We start from the raw sequence: 16,729 nt of genomic DNA, 5'->3' as shown, positions 1-16,729 counted from the left end.
TCTGAAATGGATGCTGTTTGGGCTTTTGGATTGAGCAGAGAAGACAGAGAAGGGACAAGGGTAATGAGCATAGGAAAGCACAGACTGCAGACCAGCACTGGATTCTATAATAACCAGCAATTTTCAATTTCTATGGAATGAAACTCTACAGAAAAAAAGCACTTCCCCTGGAGGAGTTTCACACAGAGGAGGCACAAAGAGGACAGTGGTATTTCAGCCTCGGGAAGAACAGCTGCTGATGCTCTGACAGCTGCATCCCCTCCCATTAAATCACAATATTCTTTGCAATAGGTACATGAAGAAGATGTGCTGATAGCCCATTCTGCCTAAATCACACTGTAAAGCTAAGATATGGTGCAATCGAGGGAGTTTGCATCACTCAGTCTTTTGAAGGATGGTGTTAAGGCTATGGTCATTGAATTGAGTGAAGATTATCTATTTCAGTGTTCTTACTTCCAGTGAGATATGAACTAAGAAATAAAATGATTTGTTCAGTAACAGAGTTATCTGCAGCTGGCAGACCAGACCTGAGCCATCTCCACAGATGCTACAGTGAAGGAACGATCTAAAGTCTGGTTTATTTGGAGTTTAACTTGACTGCATGTGACTTAGCAAGAGATGAAAGGACACAATGCCCTTAGAGACATAATACCCTTCCCTGGCAAAGGCTCCGGACACGATGCCTGATACATACTTACTTGGTTAGTGTCTCAATGGTCTGGATGTGCACGTTGCTGTGAGTCTGGGAAAGAACAGCTTCATGTTGAGCACATTTCAAACAAAGGCCACCTACACGGCTGGACGCATTAGCAGCAAGCAGAGATTCTTTATGCTTCAAGCTTTCCTTAAGATCCTCACAGGTTTTCTGATATTCAACCAACTCTTTCCTAAAAGAAAGTGAAAAAAACTCTAGGCCAAGACCAGGGAAAATTATAGGACTTTCAAATGAAGCCCCGGAGAGAACTGTTATCGCCATTTTCAGTGCTGACCAGAGGAGACACTTTACACATGGTATCTCATTAATTCTTACCATAACCTTGAAGCACAGCAGTGACTGCTTTAGTGTTTTGTACAACATATGAAGTACTATCAAGTAATTCTAATTTTGATAACACTTGCAGTTCATCAAGCATTAAAGTCTATCTTAAGAACCCTACCCTTTGGTTGTATCTGGAAATGGATAACTTCACTTTACCTCAGGAGCATCAACTGAGATTCCAGAAGTTCACTCTTCGCCTCATATGTGAGCTTCAGTCTCTCCTGTGGAACAGAGCAGGAAAGCACATTTTTGCCGTGTCTTGTTTTTATAAAAAATTTTAAATTCCAAATATTAACTCAAGTTTTTTCTCCTACCCACAGGAAAAAACAAGGCTACAGGGACATTTATGCTAGCTCACACTAACACCAAGCTAGAAGCAACTCGAATATCCATCAACACCAGATAAGTCATTGGGGTACAGTTATCCAGTGGCCCCTCCATGAAAATAGACACACTTCTGCTACATGCAGTAACACAGGTAGATCTAGAAATGCAATGTGGGAAAGGAAGATGAATTGTTGGGACACACATGCACTCCCAGCACACAAAAAGCAGAGACAGGAGGATTGAGTTCAAGACAGATTTGGTACCATGGTGAGTGCAGGGCCACCCAGGGCATTAAGAGACCCTGTCTCTAAAAGCTAAACTAAATTTAAAAGAAAAAGGGGATGGGAGAAATGGAGATAGAGAGAAGAAAGGGAGGGGGCTAGATAAAAGAATAAATGCCATTGTTAGATTCCATCTATATAACATTTTTTTAATTGCCAAGATTCAAGTAGAATATTTAATAATAATACATTCTGGCCAAATGTTCATGAAAATCAGGATGGAGATTAGCTATGAAATGAAGAGACAGTAAATGGCAGGGAACAGAGAAAAAGACTATGGCATACAAGAACAGTTAAAAAAAATCTTGTTCTAGAAGTTAATTTCATGATTGCTCTTTTAGAGGTAAATCACTGGGCTGTAAACTCTTGAGTACTTTAATGAATGTATACTAAGTTGTGCAGTGGGAATGTTAAGAGCCTGTTGAGCTGGTACATATGGTATCAAAACTGCTATGAGGCAGAGACCATGCACAACCTTAAAATGAGCAGGCTGAATGCGCTATCAGGGAAAATGGGTGACAAGGAATGCACATCAAATATATAACTGTGTGGGAAATAAAGGAGATAAAAATGTAGGGTCATGAACACGATAAATTGGAAAAAACATTGAGAAACCAGACATCAGATTTAAATTAAAAGGTTATAAACAACTGCCTTGAATGTACCCAAAGAGCAAGGGGAAGCACAGACAAAGAACTAGAGAAAACAGGGAAAGTTAAAAAAGGTACAAAGAATAACTCTAGAACAGAAAAAAATCAATAACTGACATGACAAATCCATTGGAGGGCCCAAGAGTGGATGTGAACAGGCAGAAGAAAGCACTGGTGAACTGAAGAGCGGCGGAAATGACTAGCTCTACGGACCAAAGGGGAAAGGTGAAGAATGACTGTCTGATCCAACAACTCTCCTTCCAGGTATAAACTTAAAGAGAACGAAAGGACATGGTAAGAGATGCACACTTACCAGCTCTAGCCTCCATTTTTCAGCATCACCAGTGGATGCAGTTTTGCCAGTTTCAGCATCCCCGTGAGAAAATGGTCTCCTTGCAGCTTCGCCCACCCTAGAATCTTCTCCTGTCTTAATCCAAGAATTCTGCATGATTCCCTAAAACAAAATGCACTGTTAGATGCCGCTGGCATTCAACATTAACTAAAAATGCTGACTAAAAATGGAATCACAATTCCCACCCATGAGGAAAATATGCCCATGAAGCTGTAACTCAAGTTAACTGTAACTTGAATGCTCATGTACTAGGGCTTTTCTGGACAATGTGTATCCCAGGGTCAAGTGTCCACATGTGCAGGGAATAATCCAAATATTCAGAAAAGCTGGGATGCCTGTGTATTCAACATATTCCTCAGAAAACAGACCCTCTAGAAACTGATAGCTCACTCTCAGTCTTTCATTTTCCATATTCCATAGAGCCCAATAATCATAGTTGAAAACATGTTAGACATGTTTTATGTACTTCATGTGACTTTCTAAGAGTCACAAGGATAAAGTGTAAGGATTTGCACTCTAGCAATATGGCTACATTAGTCATTCTTTTTATCTAACAAGCAATACATAGATGTTCTCTGTTCTGGTTTCCTGATAATGCTTTCAAGACTCTGGTCACTTTTTGAGTAATAAGACCATATTTTTATAAAATAGTTGGTATCAGTTCACAGCTCCTGATACAAGAGTACCTAAGGCCTACATAAACATGAGTGATGAGACCTTTTATTTAAATAAGATGGCTTAAAGTCCTCCATGGCTTCAGGAAGGGCTGCGGGGTTTACCAGAAACCTTGTTAGAAGACTAGAACTCAGCCTCCCTGTTCTCTGGGAATGAAAGAAGGACTGAAGACTGACTTGCCACTGGCTAATGGTTTGTTTGGTCACTAGTAAATTATTTAATCACCCATATATATGTAAGGAGCCTCCTTGAAATCCCAAATGACAGGGGTTTGGACAATTTCTGGGTTGGTGAGCACATGCTTGTGGCAAGAGGGTGCCACACTTCAGCTCCATGGAAACAAAGTCTTGTACTTAGGAACATCCTGGATCTCACACTCCATATCTTTCCATCTTATTGATCAGCTGGGTTTCTTATAAAATCCTTTAAGATACACCAGCAAGAACAGGTAAAGTATCTCACCAATTGTTATGAGCTGCATAACAACTGGCAAGTGTGAAGAAAGAAGCTGGGGAACCCCCAAATTGTAGACAAGTCAGAATTCTGGGCCACACGAAGATCCATTACTTATAGCTAGAATCTAAAATGAGTCAACTTACTGGACCAAGCGTGTGGGCCTGATACCTATTATGGGTGCTAGAATCAGAATAAAATTGAACTATTGGATGCCTAATTGTGGAAGAAAAAGAAACCCCAACACTGTGTATTGGAAGTCTTATAAATAGAGAAAAAACAAGTATTTTTCTCTATAATGTCCTAAACAATTATGTATCCCGCCTTTCCAAAAATATATTTTATTTTTCTTTGGTAAAAATGGTAGCATAAGCAGGTATGTAGCTCAGTCACAGAGTCCTTGCCTAGGACAAGGAAGGCCCTGAGCACCATCTTCAGCATCAGAAGAGGGGGAAAAAAGAGAGAGAGAGAGCCCATGTAGCAGTAATCAGAGGTGACACGGACCACACATGTGAAACTCAAAACGGAGTGTTGGGGGTCAGAATAAAAGCTGAAATGTGTCACAAGCACACAGAACCAGCGACTATATTTGGGAGTAGAAATCCACATCACCACAGAAATAAAGGTAAGGCAGGCTATGGTTCTTTGTTTAAAATACTACTAAATACTGGCTCATAGTTGGTCAACATCTATGAACCTATCATCAACTTATAATCACTGCTTTCAACACTCAAGGAGACAAGCAACTTAAAGGTCTGGAAAATGTCTGTATGCAGGAAAGACTACTACAATACTTATATTAGGAAGCAACATTCATAAAGAAGTGGAGGACTGCAAACACTGAAATGTATATGGCAGTGCCATGCAGCCCTGTAATGTGCTCAGCTATGTTCTAGAACAGTTCCTGATTAGCTACTCCGCGTTCTCTTGCACCCTCAGTTTAATGCAAGCATGTGTAAAGCACCTACTGTGTTCAGACATGTATAAACCTCCTATCATGCTAAAAAAAAAAACCAAAAAAACTAAAACTGTGCTAGTAAGTTGGAACATAAAAATAAAACTGACCAAGCTTAGATTCAAGGAGGGAAGACATACACAAAAGCAGACATTAGGAGTGTAGAAGGTAAGTTCTGGGCTACAGGTGCACATGGAGAACCGAAGTTAGGTCAACTAGACTGACCATCTCAGCCCCCTCCTCATACCTTACTCCAGTTGCTGCAGTAACTTCTTTAAAAGGCTCCAGACCAGAAACTGGATTGTTTGATAGTACCTTATCTTAGGACTCCTCTTGCTACATAGAAGCTTTATGTTTTCTATGTTCTCTCTCTCCTCTCTCTCTCCCTCTCTCTCTCTCTCTCTCTTTCCCTCCTGTTAGCTTCCCTCCTTCCCTTTGCTCCCTCCCTTTCTCTCTCCCTAATCAATCTCCCCTCTCTCTTCCACTCTCTCTCCTTCCATCTCACCTACCTATAAACCTATAATAAAATTTTCTCTAAAACTGACCCTCCGTGATCTGTGTATTTCGTTTCTCCAATTCGCTAGACAGCAACTTAAAAGCCACTACCTTTGGGTGGCTTCGGTAACAATTGAGTTTTCTAGGATCATAGGTCTCTGAGCCAAGAAAAGCTCAGCTGTTCTCAAAAGACATGGCAATACTCTTATCTTAGGATTAACCCAGAATAGAGGAGGGATGCTGAGAGCAATCAAAAATTCAAATTAGTTTTCTGGAAAAGTTTTGGTCCTAGTGTGTCTTCCAGAAAGAGGTAGCCTCCCAAGAAAACTCAGTGGGGGAGAACTCAGCACCTTCAGGAATGTTTATAGAAAGTTTGCCATCACTGTTCACAGAGGTAGAATAGAGGGTGGTGAGAAGAGGAAGCTAGAGAATTGAGAGGGGTCCCAGTCCAACAAGTTTGCAACCTACTCTCACAAGATCTGGTCATTTTCAGCTGCTTCTGAAGTCAATGGAGATTGAGGTACTAATTTCCTCTAGAGAAACTGGCTAAATATTTTTTAAATCCTCAAAATCACTGAAAATCTCTTATTACTGTCAGAAACACTAATAATGAAAATGACTCAGAAACATTCTACTTAAAAAATCCTATCCTAAATCTTTGAATAAGTGCCAAAATCTCTAATAAGTAACACATTTTAATATTATTATACTTTTAACTACAGAGAAAGCTCTCCTGGGAGGGAATTTCATGAGAATTACAAAATTATTTTAAAAGATGAATGACATATACTTCGAATAATTTTAGTTTTAAAAATACCATCACCATTCTTCTATAACATTTAGGCCATCAACTAGGCCAAAAGTTCAAAGTCTTGTTGGTTAGCCTGCAACTGCAGAGATAAAACTGAGAAACAGAAAATACCCTTCCTTCTCAACTGCTCAGCAATATGGTTTAGTTCAATGTGAGCATCTCTTAACAATTTCACACACAGGCAGCATCATATGAGGTTAGGTAAATGGGTTCAAGGAGTCGGCAGTCTGGGGTCCAGTCCTTGCTTTACTATTTTATAGCTCTGTGACAATGTACCAGTTACCAAGGTTACTTGACTACTACCTATTTTAACTTTCTTTTCTGAAAAATATAAATAAGAACACCCACCTTGTATGGCTATTGTGAAATAAATAACAGACTTGATACAGTGCCTGATACAAGCCCATGCTGTCACAACAAATGGTAGCTATTACTACATAATTGTTCCAGTTATGTATGAAAGAGAACATTGGGACAGTGAGAAATCTAAGTTCAGATTAACCAAAAGCATTCATATTAATTTCAACACAGCATGAAGTATGCATCAGTGAAAGACCTGTTTACCTACACAAGTAAAAAGCAGGGACAACCGTTCTGCAACACTGGATGCCACAGAAGACTAACAGAGCCAGCTGATATACCTACAACAATCATTTCAGGCCTCGCATCACTTTTCACTTCATGTGAATGAGTGAGATCGGCAACAAAACCTCTTTGGAACCTTGACTATTCTACAATTATGACTGTAGTTTTCTTCTGGCAAATACTCTTTGCTCAGACTGCATGCAGATGTGCTGTAACCATCACTTCCTTCCCCTCACACTACTCACTTCTCCTGGCCTCTTACTCACTTGTCTGCTTGTCTTCCTCTCTCACTTCCTCTTCTCCCACTTCTTTGCCACTGTATAAATATTGAAGACTGAGAATAACTGACTCACTGCTGGATGATTATATATTTATAAGAAAAGCACAGACTTTATTTTTTAAATGAGCTTATTTCCAAGGACTTTTTATATGATGATACCTTTTCAATTTGACATTAAAATTACAAGCACTAAGATGAAATTTTTAACCACCATTATTAGCAATTATGTAAAGCTTCAAAGTAATTATATATCAAGAGGTAAGTAACTTGTCACAAATGTAAACGCAAGCAAGAAAAACAAACTGAACACTAATCATCAGACCAGTGATAAGTTCAAAGACACACATCAGATGCTTCTCAACGGCACATTCTCACACACATGCCTCGAGGGTCCGAAAGGAAATGCTAGGTCAGGTATTTAAGCACAATTTAAACATAATTCTAAGTACTTTGTGACCATTTGATCCATTCTTCAAAGTTCGGGCCACTGATATTAGGCTCATGAGACAACTTGAAGCTCGTTATTCCTACTATCTAATCAGACTAGAAAAATCTTGGGGGCCCTCGGGTAATGGAACCAGGAAGTCCCACTGTAGACCCTGATGAGGGTAAAGCTTCCCAAATCACCAATAAAGGAACTAACTACCAAGGAGGTTAAGCCAGGTGAGGCTGATTGACTGCTTAGTAAATACCACGAGAAAGTAAAACAGACACAAAACGGGCCCTGATTCTCAGACCCACGGGCCAGTGCTCTTCCTACCACACAGTGCTGCTTATCCAACTAAGATCTTAGAGCTCAAGGGGACATTAGAGAGAGGCGACATCTGGGTAGGGGTCTGAGCCTTTTCTAGATTTAGCACAGCTCTTCCTATAAACACATGCTGTGCTTCCCTGTGCTCTTTCCATATGGAAAAGGCATGAAAGTATGCTCAGAGAAGAACCTGGGGGGGGGGAGGCAGGCTCCTGCTCTGTCCTGGTGGGGAGGGAATCTCCAGGGACATGTTCTGTTACTTGCAGATCCACTCCACCACAGCTGATTCTGTCTTTTGAGGTTATACGCAAATCTGAGCAAGGCACTCTCGCCAGACTTCAAGAAGAGATAGAGCAAATGTGTTCAAACTGTGACTCATGGGCCATATGAGTCTCAGAATAACTATGAATGTCATGTAGCCCAACACGAAATCATCAACCTACTTAAAAAACTATGAGGGTTTTTGTTTGTGTTTTTTTTTCCTTTGTAACTCAACTTCACAGTTCTTGAGCATGAACTTGGTAGGAGACAATATTGCCATAAGGTTGAACACAGTTGAAATACTGGAAAAAAGGGTAGGAAGAAACATCAAAATAAAAGATTATGGTTATAAACATCACTCACAGATGCATCCAGAAATGTTTGCTCCCTCAGTGTCTCCTCCTGTCTTTGAAATTTCAGTTCTTCCTGGAGCCTTTCATTCTCAAGTACAACTACTTGCACTCTATTTTTCATTCCAGATAATTCATCCTATAGAAAGCCAAAATCAAAACATGTTAAAGTGTTTTTACTCTTTTTTATAAGTTTTAATACATATATTTATGGAACAGTATGGAATCCAACATCAAATAAAGTATGGAAGACCTGTACTATCAAATTCCAGATGTACAACAATTATATTAAGGCAAGAAAGGAAACCCACCATTAGGCAACATTATCTAATATTTGGGTTACTTAATGGACAGTTGAAGGTCTGCTGATGCCCATATCACAAATGCACAAATAGGTTCTTTTTCTGGCAGTTTCTTTCTTCAAGGAATCAAAGCCCAGAGAAAAGTCTTATCTAAAAGGTTTTTTTTTTTTTTTTTTTTTTTTTTTTAATGAGGCAGACTGCTGAAAAGTAAGTAAATTAATACCAATGTCAATAATGTGTGAAGATTAGATGGAGTGAAAGAAAGGCAAGGACATGAACTGGTAACCAGAAAAACTACAGATAAAGCAGACTGGTATAAAGTTTGAGCATTCTTATTTTATATACCTCAATGGCCTAGCATCATATTATATAAGGAATTAGGGAAGTCACAATCTGAAATAACTACTGAGTGGTACCTCACTTTCTATAAAACAAAAATTTCAAATAGGTAGATGTATAAATGCTTAACCTAATATCTATTGCTACTATAATCAGAAACCTGTTATATAATGTGCTCTAGGTACAAAAAAAAAAAAAAAAAAAAACAACCCTGTAAATAAATATTATAATTGAAAAAAAAACTTTTTTTCAAAAGTCCAATTTTCAGTCTGGCATGTAATTAAACTTGGAAGATATCAACCCAATGTCTTTAATAAAAAGTTTTAACAATCTAAAAATCAAAATTCTTCTTAGACCTATGTAAGAAATGAAGTCACAGAGAAATCTGCTTCTCCCAACTTGGAGAAAACATGCTTAGAAATATAACATTGAAAAAGAAATCTACAAGAAAACTCCACAGAAGCCACCACTTAGGGAGGAAAATCCAAATTATGATGGACTAATGGTTCAAAGCTCAGTGTAGATCAGTTTAAGATTTAAAAACTCTAAGGACACCTAACACCCCCCCCCCCCCCCAGAGTTTTAATTCCTTGGCTACCAAGTGCTCAAAGTAAAAAAAATAGAAGAAAATCCACTCATGCCATGAAGGACAAGGCAGTGCTTCTGAAATATTCCTAGGAGCCCGTGTTCTCACTAACAAGGCCTGACTTGGCAAAAACACTTTTGAGGACCATAGACCCTGGCTTTACTAACCCTAAATGGAGGATGGAAAGATAAACACACAACTGAAGCCCCCTGACCCTCCCTCCAGGGCACAGGCTCAGTGAAATGGGAAAGGGACTCCGAGGATTAGACAGTACCTTGTCTCCTCCCATGCCTTTCCATACAACGGGCTCCCTTGTAACAGTGGAGAAATTCAACCTACAGAACTTCTTTCAAGGATTCTCTAGGGAAACCTGAAGACAGCAGAGGAGACAATTCCAAAACCATGGAAGAAATTTTAGCCTGATATTTATAATAAAAGCAAACCATGAAAACAGCTTACCTTCTAAGCCTCCCAGTAAAGACCTGTTCTAGTTAGACCTCTGTTGCTGTGATGAATACCATAAGCAACTTGGAGGAATAAAGTGTTTATTTAGCTTATGCGTCCTGATTACAATCCATCACTGAAGGAAGTCAGGGCAGGAACTCAAGGTGGAAACAGGAGCTACAGCAGAGCCACAGAAGACTCACTTACTGGCTTGCTCTTTATGATTCACTTGGCTTGCTTTCTTATATCACACAGGACTACCTGTGCAGGGATAGCACTGCTCACAGTGGACTGAACCCTCCCATAGCAATCATTAATAAGAAAATGCCCCATAGATATACTCACAGGTCAATTTGATGGGACCAATTCCTCAACTGGGGTTCCCTTTTTTAATAGGACTCTTTTTTGTGTGAAGTTGACAGAAACTAACCAGCACAACTATATATCTTTGTTACTATCACATAGTATGCAATGAATAGCATTCAACAAAACAATAGCAATGATGACTGGGGAATTCAACAATCAAAAATGGCATGAAGGACAGTAGCACATAATGGCAGTCATTTTCGGTGGATTGCAATAAACATAAAAATTAAGGAATGAGAGCTTCTATTTAAGGTACGATTGACATACACTGAAGCCCTAATGCACATCTTACCTTGCAGAACTTGACTTCTGCTTCTAAATGTTGAATGTATTGAGACTGGTCGTTAATGATGGGGACAAGGTTATGCACAGTAGGCATGCTATCGTCCTCACATTCTGATGGTTGCTAAAGCAGAAAGGACAAATTAAGCAGTTTGAGATTTAGCAGAGAAGTATTTGGTTACCATTTCTACATGCAATTTAGGGTTGGTGCGACATAATCAAAGACTAGACCACAGTGTACCAGTTCACAATGTACACAGAATATTTGTTTCTCTATTCTATAAATTCTACAAGTATAAGAATATGGCTGTTATTTTTGAAAGAAAGTGAAACAGTTATTAAAAGCACATGACAAATGGAGTTTCTTTTTCAGAGCAGGGTACTATAACTGGCTTGGAATGGGCCTCCTGTTTAACTACTTGCAATGTAACAACCCATTCAGGAATGCTGAGACATAAGGGACAGCTCTCTTCAAAACACTGCCATGGAAGAGGAGTTCCAACTGAAACTGCACATCAGTTCACCAAGGAAGAGGCTTCAGACAGGTACTTGGAAGTCAAATGCACACTTCAGAGGACACGTTGGAAAAGCTAGAGTTTGGAGTTTCAGTTTGTTTGTTGGTGCTGTTGGATGGATATTTTTTAGGCCACGGATTGTGTGTTTGGGTTGTAATCCTAGTCTAGAGACGATTCAAAACTAATGCATTCTGGGACACAGATCTTCTAAGGAGAAACCCTAACGGCTCCAGTAGGGAGCCCAAGAAGACACTTCAAAAAAATTTTTACTGCTGTTGGTTTTTAAAGGAACATGGAATCAGGAAAAGGGAAATGAGTCAACGATCCAGCCTGACAGGAAGGCTTTCAAAGAGAACATTTCTACTTCTCTCTCAGCTGATGTGTATGGCTTTGGCACAGTATTATTTCTGACTGAAGTGTTTTCTGTACTAAGAACTGGGCTGGGTATAAAAGAATGAACTTTGGACCAAGCTAAAATCATAGTATAGGCCTTAGGTCCAAAGACTTGCTAAAAGGACATTGTGCCTGCATCCTGGAATTTTTGCAATCACAAGGAAGATGATATATTTATAATTCTTTAGACACCTATAAAGTATGACATAAATATGAACACATCATAGTAGCAGTGGCTACCTCACAGTTCAAGTATGTGTAACAACTGAATTTAAAGCCTGCATGCTGCACTCTAGAAACATGTGGCTGGCCTCGTTCTTACTTTACAGAAATATACTGCATTCATATATTCAATACACATAGCTATCGCTTATAATTTTACTGAAACATTTTATCACTCAGTGCATGTACTACCACTGGCCTTTGGTTTCTAGACTGCTCTGAAAAACACAAGGTGAATGAAATGCTTTCAAATCAATTACAGGAAGTTGCTAGAGCTGCTGCATGTTCAAGTATGTGTATCAGCTTGGCAGACACAGCTGAGCCCTGGCACATGGTGCTTACTGAATCAGGGTAGGCAGGAAGAAGTTCTTTACCACACACAGAGTGGGTGCTTTACAAATGCTCAGGTCCATTTGTAGGAGCACATGTAAAAGAGTGGGACCTGCACTGTGTATTTCCATGTACTAACTATGAGGCATGCTAATTAGAAGTCATTTTCAGACTGTACCATTAAGTACACTCCCGTAGCTGGTATGGCATGTTAGAAGCCAGTGGTTCTCTTGAGAGTAAAACCAAAGCATTGATGAGATAGAAAGAAGTTCTATTTTTCTTTAAGGTTATCTGTGGATATGCAAAGTATAACAAACTCTTCAAAGAACATACAAATTCAAAGAAAAGATGTGTAGTTTCTCACTAGCTATAACACTAAATAAAACAGGATTAACATTACATTTAGTAACTTCTACAAGTGATTAAATATAGACATGAACTTCTAAAAAATATTATTAAAACAGTATGTATTTGCATTATCTATCACTTTTAAACACACCCAAAATACATTTATCAAACTGTTCCCTTGCCCACACTTTTGCAGAAAAATTAAGAAAAAAACAAAGAAACAAATAAACAAAGAGGGAAAGAATGGATGAAAGAAAGAAACAAAAATATCAAGATTCCCTCAAGTCAAACAATCAGAGGTAGAAGAGTATTTTTCTAAAATTATATGACTGTACTCTGAAACACGTACAAGATGTAAAAAATGACACAGGAAAATGAAGCAAAGCTAGAATGTGGATGCTTTTGTCAGGTTTCAAAGTGTGACACTTACCGAAGGGGGCATCTTCCGTCTTTGTGGTGGAGACATCTCATTTTCCTTACTTGTTTGTTGGCGCAACAAAGCTTTGAGTTGATTGACTAAAGAGCAAAAGCAATGAATTTATTGACCTTGCTTGAGACTCCTAGGTTATGCACAGCTTAGGTTACAAATGTCCCCCAATGACTATGCATCAAACATTAATGAGAGATAAAAGAAATCAGAAGAGGCAGGACTTAACAAAGAGGTGGGGATTTGATTAAAACAAATCATTAAACTAAACTATCAAATTATTAAATTGGGGACGTCTTCAAGCCATTGAGGAGAGTGGGATTGTGCCTCCTCTTCCTGTTTTTCCCTTCCTCCTATGAGGTAAGTAGGGTTACCTATCTGCACGTACTGCCCTGCCACATGCCCAAAGAAGCAAGGCCAGTCAATAATGGGCTGAAATGTCCAAAACCATAAGCAAAACAAACCAGTAATGTATGTTGGCAAACTCCTGCAATATCATCACTTGGGAGACACAGGCAAGAGGATGACCACAAGTTCAAGCCCACCTGGTCTACACAGAGAGTTCCTGGACATCCAGGGATTCATAGTGAGACCCTGTCTCAAAAAGAAAGGTATATTCTTTATAAGTTTGTTTATATCAGATGTTGTTATAGTGATAGAAAGTAGACTAACATTTTATTACCAGCAATCCAACAAACATTGCTTAAACTTCTATCAGAAAACAAGAACTGTATTACTGGCTAGGGATACAAAGGAAAAAATAAATAAACCTAAGAAACCCCAGAAGATAAAAGCTTCTGATATCAACAAAGAGCTATGTATAGGGCTTCAAGGATAAGGAGCACAATTGTGCTTGCTTCACATAGGCAGCAGCGGTGAACAGGAGGTCAGTGCACAGCAAAGAGTGGAAAGGTGTCACAAGTTTCAGTCACGAGGCTGCACGTGTAAAGGTATGGATGGACAGGGACAGGTTGCTAAGAAATAGCTGCTTCCTAAGACAGAAGGTTCAGTTGAGGCTCATGAAAAGGATGGTTAAGATCACCGCATGGGAAAAACTAGCTGGAAAAGTGGGTTAGGAAATGCTGCTAAGTTAGGGAAATATTGCCACGCCATCCTCAGATTTTGGACTTTAGCCAATAGGATTTTGGAAGTCAAAAGAAAAAAAGCTAAGTGAAGGCATTATATTGCTCTTCTGTTACACAGCAAAAGAAACTTAAGAGTTAGAGTGGCCAAGTGCAAAAAGTCATCTCTACAGAGTTGGGAGAATACACTATGTGCTATTCATGCTCTAACTGTCAGTCACACTCACCAGCATGGCTGTGCTGCAATTCGTGCCAGGCCACGCCTGGGTCCTCATTCTCTACGTTGACACCGGTGGAGGGATCTGGTGCATCTTCTTCCACAGGGCCATCAACTTCTCTCAGGGCACATTTCAGTTGGTGAATACTTCTGTTGGCACGTTCTGCAATGAAAACCTGATGGAAGTCAGGGCAAATAAAATGGTAGCAATCATGCGAATACTTGGCCAACAAGGCATCAAAAAAAAAAAAAAATAAGAATATCAGTTTTAGGGGAACATTATAGGAGAAAGCAGAATTCTAGTTCTAGCTAGCTAAGGGATATAACAGAGGAGCTAAGAAAGATTAAGTTCAGTTAGAAATTAGACTGGGGGTCTTTACAGTCCCTGTTCCCTGTTCCTGCCATTATGAACATTCAGTGTATGTGATATAAGCAGCATGAGAACTGAATGGCAGAGCTCCTCTTGTGCCCAGATAATCACCAGCTTGGGGAGGTTCTTTCCTTGCCGTCTTTGCTTAAGGCTCGCCTGTTCCACCTAGAGCTATGAGGTGAGCTGACAGAACCACTCAGGAGATGGGGTAACTCTAAGCTCTCATTTTCTCTGAAGACCTAACATCCTGCCCCACCAGAAGAATCCAAGCTGCCTGACCTAGTTCTGATCAAGAGTTGGACAGCTGGGTGCTCACGGTGTCAGCCCCTACTGTGCAGTCCAGGCTGACCCCATCTCACACACAAGCTGGTCAGCTTCAGAAACAACCACCCCTAGAGCGAAAACTGGAACTAACCACCACACAAGTGACATAAACTGTCTCTGATGGAATACTTTAAGATACAAGGTTATGATAGCTATTCTCTAAAAATAGCCCCAGGGTCACATTGCACTTCCTCACAGGCCTAAATCTGCATTAACAGGATGCAGTGACAGTTACGGCTCCTCTTCAGAAGGGTCAGCAGGTTTTGCTTTCTCTCTGTCTTGAACCAATTATTCAAGAGCTGGCCTCCCTAATGGAAAGACCTAGAAAGAAGCCAGCGGGATGGGACAGACCCTGAGACTACAAAAGCTCCTCTACTTCCCATCCACCCAGCTGCTCAGCATAGCCTCCAAAAGATTCCAGAGGCCACTTAACTGTAATGGCATCAAAATGAAGCCAGGGAGAGAATGTGGTTAGCAAAGCAGTGGCTCTGCAAACATGAGGGTCTGAATTCAGATCCCTCACACCTTTTAAGATGCTGCAAGTGGCAGACCACACATGTGACCCTGTCGCAGGTGTGGGGGAGAACAGGTAGATTGAGGAGGCTCATTGGTCAGCCAGTTTAACTGGATCTATCAGTTTCAGCTTATATCTCAAAAAGATATCTTATCTCAAAAGAAAAAGGAAGCAAGCAATCAAGGTAAGACATTCAAGGTCACCTTCTTGCCTCCATAAGCACACACGCACAACACATGAACACGCCTACTAGCAAGTGCATACAAGACACACAAATAGACTGATAACTATAAGTCATCTATGAAACCACATCTTATGAACATATGTTCTTCATTTTCACCAATGTCATTAACTTTTAAGTTTAGAACCAAACATAATAACTATATTACTTAACAGGAAAAATAAAAAAACTACATGTTACAATATATGCAGTATGCTTACCAGAAACTCACCTTCTGCATGGATAACACTAAAAAGAACCAGCCTTTCTGGTCTGAGATAAATGATGAAATACTATTGTGTTCACGGTGAATTTATCACCACTGGTTTTTCCCACAACGATCAGACTTTCCTCTAAACACAAACCTGGTGCTGATTGATAACCATGTCTGGCTCCTTCTTACTCACTCTGGGTTTAAGAAAGTCCAGATTAGATGCAGCAATGGTTTTAGCAATACAAGGAACAACAAGAGTTTTCTAAAACTCAGTATTTTCTAAAAAGTCTTGTCAATGGAAAAAGAAAATTGTAGAGGAATTTTAATTCAGAACATGGCTGCTCTGGCAAGAAATCAAAGACCTTCTAGGTCTGTGTGATCTGGCTGTAATACAAACCCACCTTTAATCCAGGAGTGAGAGGCAAGCAGATTTGAGTTCAAGGCCAGCCTAGTATAGAGCAAGTTTCAGGTAAAGAAAAGTTTAGGTCCAGGAAACAATGAAAATTCGTAGAAAGAAGCATCCATTTTTGAAAGTGATGTTTAATTAAGTGGCAGGAAAAAAAAAGACATATCAGAGGAAGAGAGACACGAGAGAGATTTACAACAAGGGGTAGAACCGGGTGTGGTGGCTCATGCCTGTAATCCCAGCACTCTGGAGATGAAGAAGAGAGGGTTTGAGAGAACAAACTAGACACAGGTGAAGACAGAATAAGCCAGAGAATGAAAAGGAGCCAGAAGATTAAAGCAGATTGTTGGAATTAGTTTGAGGCCAAGCAGAACAATTTAAGGCTGAGAGAGAAACCATATTGTATAAATCAGCTGGAAGAGGAGTTTGAGCCAGAACAGCTGAACAAGCCAGCCAGAAAAGAACAAGAAAGAACAAAAAAGGGTAAGCTTATTCAACATAAGTCTCAGAGGCTGAAAACGTTCTAGGCCTAGGTTAGATTATAAGGAGGCTGGAAGCTTCCA

At 39.8% G+C, this 16,729-nt stretch overlaps 1 protein-coding gene across 3 annotated transcripts in view; it reads right to left on the bottom strand.

Moving 5' to 3' along the window:
• The window catches only part of Sdccag8 (SHH signaling and ciliogenesis regulator SDCCAG8), a 202,421-nt gene that overhangs the window by 176,212 nt on the left and 9,480 nt on the right, over positions 1–16,729 (bottom strand). For 2 of the 3 annotated variants that reach the window (XM_060364754.1, XM_060364755.1), the window contains exons 2-8: positions 14,129–14,281; positions 12,823–12,908; positions 10,595–10,708; positions 8,279–8,404; positions 2,611–2,751; positions 1,196–1,260; positions 699–887 (exon numbers count right to left, since the gene is read on the bottom strand). In XM_060364754.1, the coding sequence (XP_060220737.1) occupies positions 699–887; positions 1,196–1,260; positions 2,611–2,751; positions 8,279–8,404; positions 10,595–10,708; positions 12,823–12,908; positions 14,129–14,281 (874 nt within the window). Of the gene's footprint in view, positions 1–698; positions 888–1,195; positions 1,261–2,610; positions 2,752–8,278; positions 8,405–9,766; positions 9,863–10,594; positions 10,709–12,822; positions 12,909–14,128; positions 14,282–16,729 lie in introns of those variants that run through there. The other variant, XM_060364756.1, reaches the window with a different exon arrangement.

The sequence above is a fragment of the Meriones unguiculatus genome, chromosome 11 (assembly GCF_030254825.1).
Source record: "Meriones unguiculatus strain TT.TT164.6M chromosome 11, Bangor_MerUng_6.1, whole genome shotgun sequence".
Classification (NCBI taxonomy): domain Eukaryota; kingdom Metazoa; phylum Chordata; class Mammalia; order Rodentia; family Muridae; genus Meriones; species Meriones unguiculatus.
Note: the sequence above shows the minus strand (reverse complement) of the source record. Positions and strands in the feature narration are given on the sequence as shown.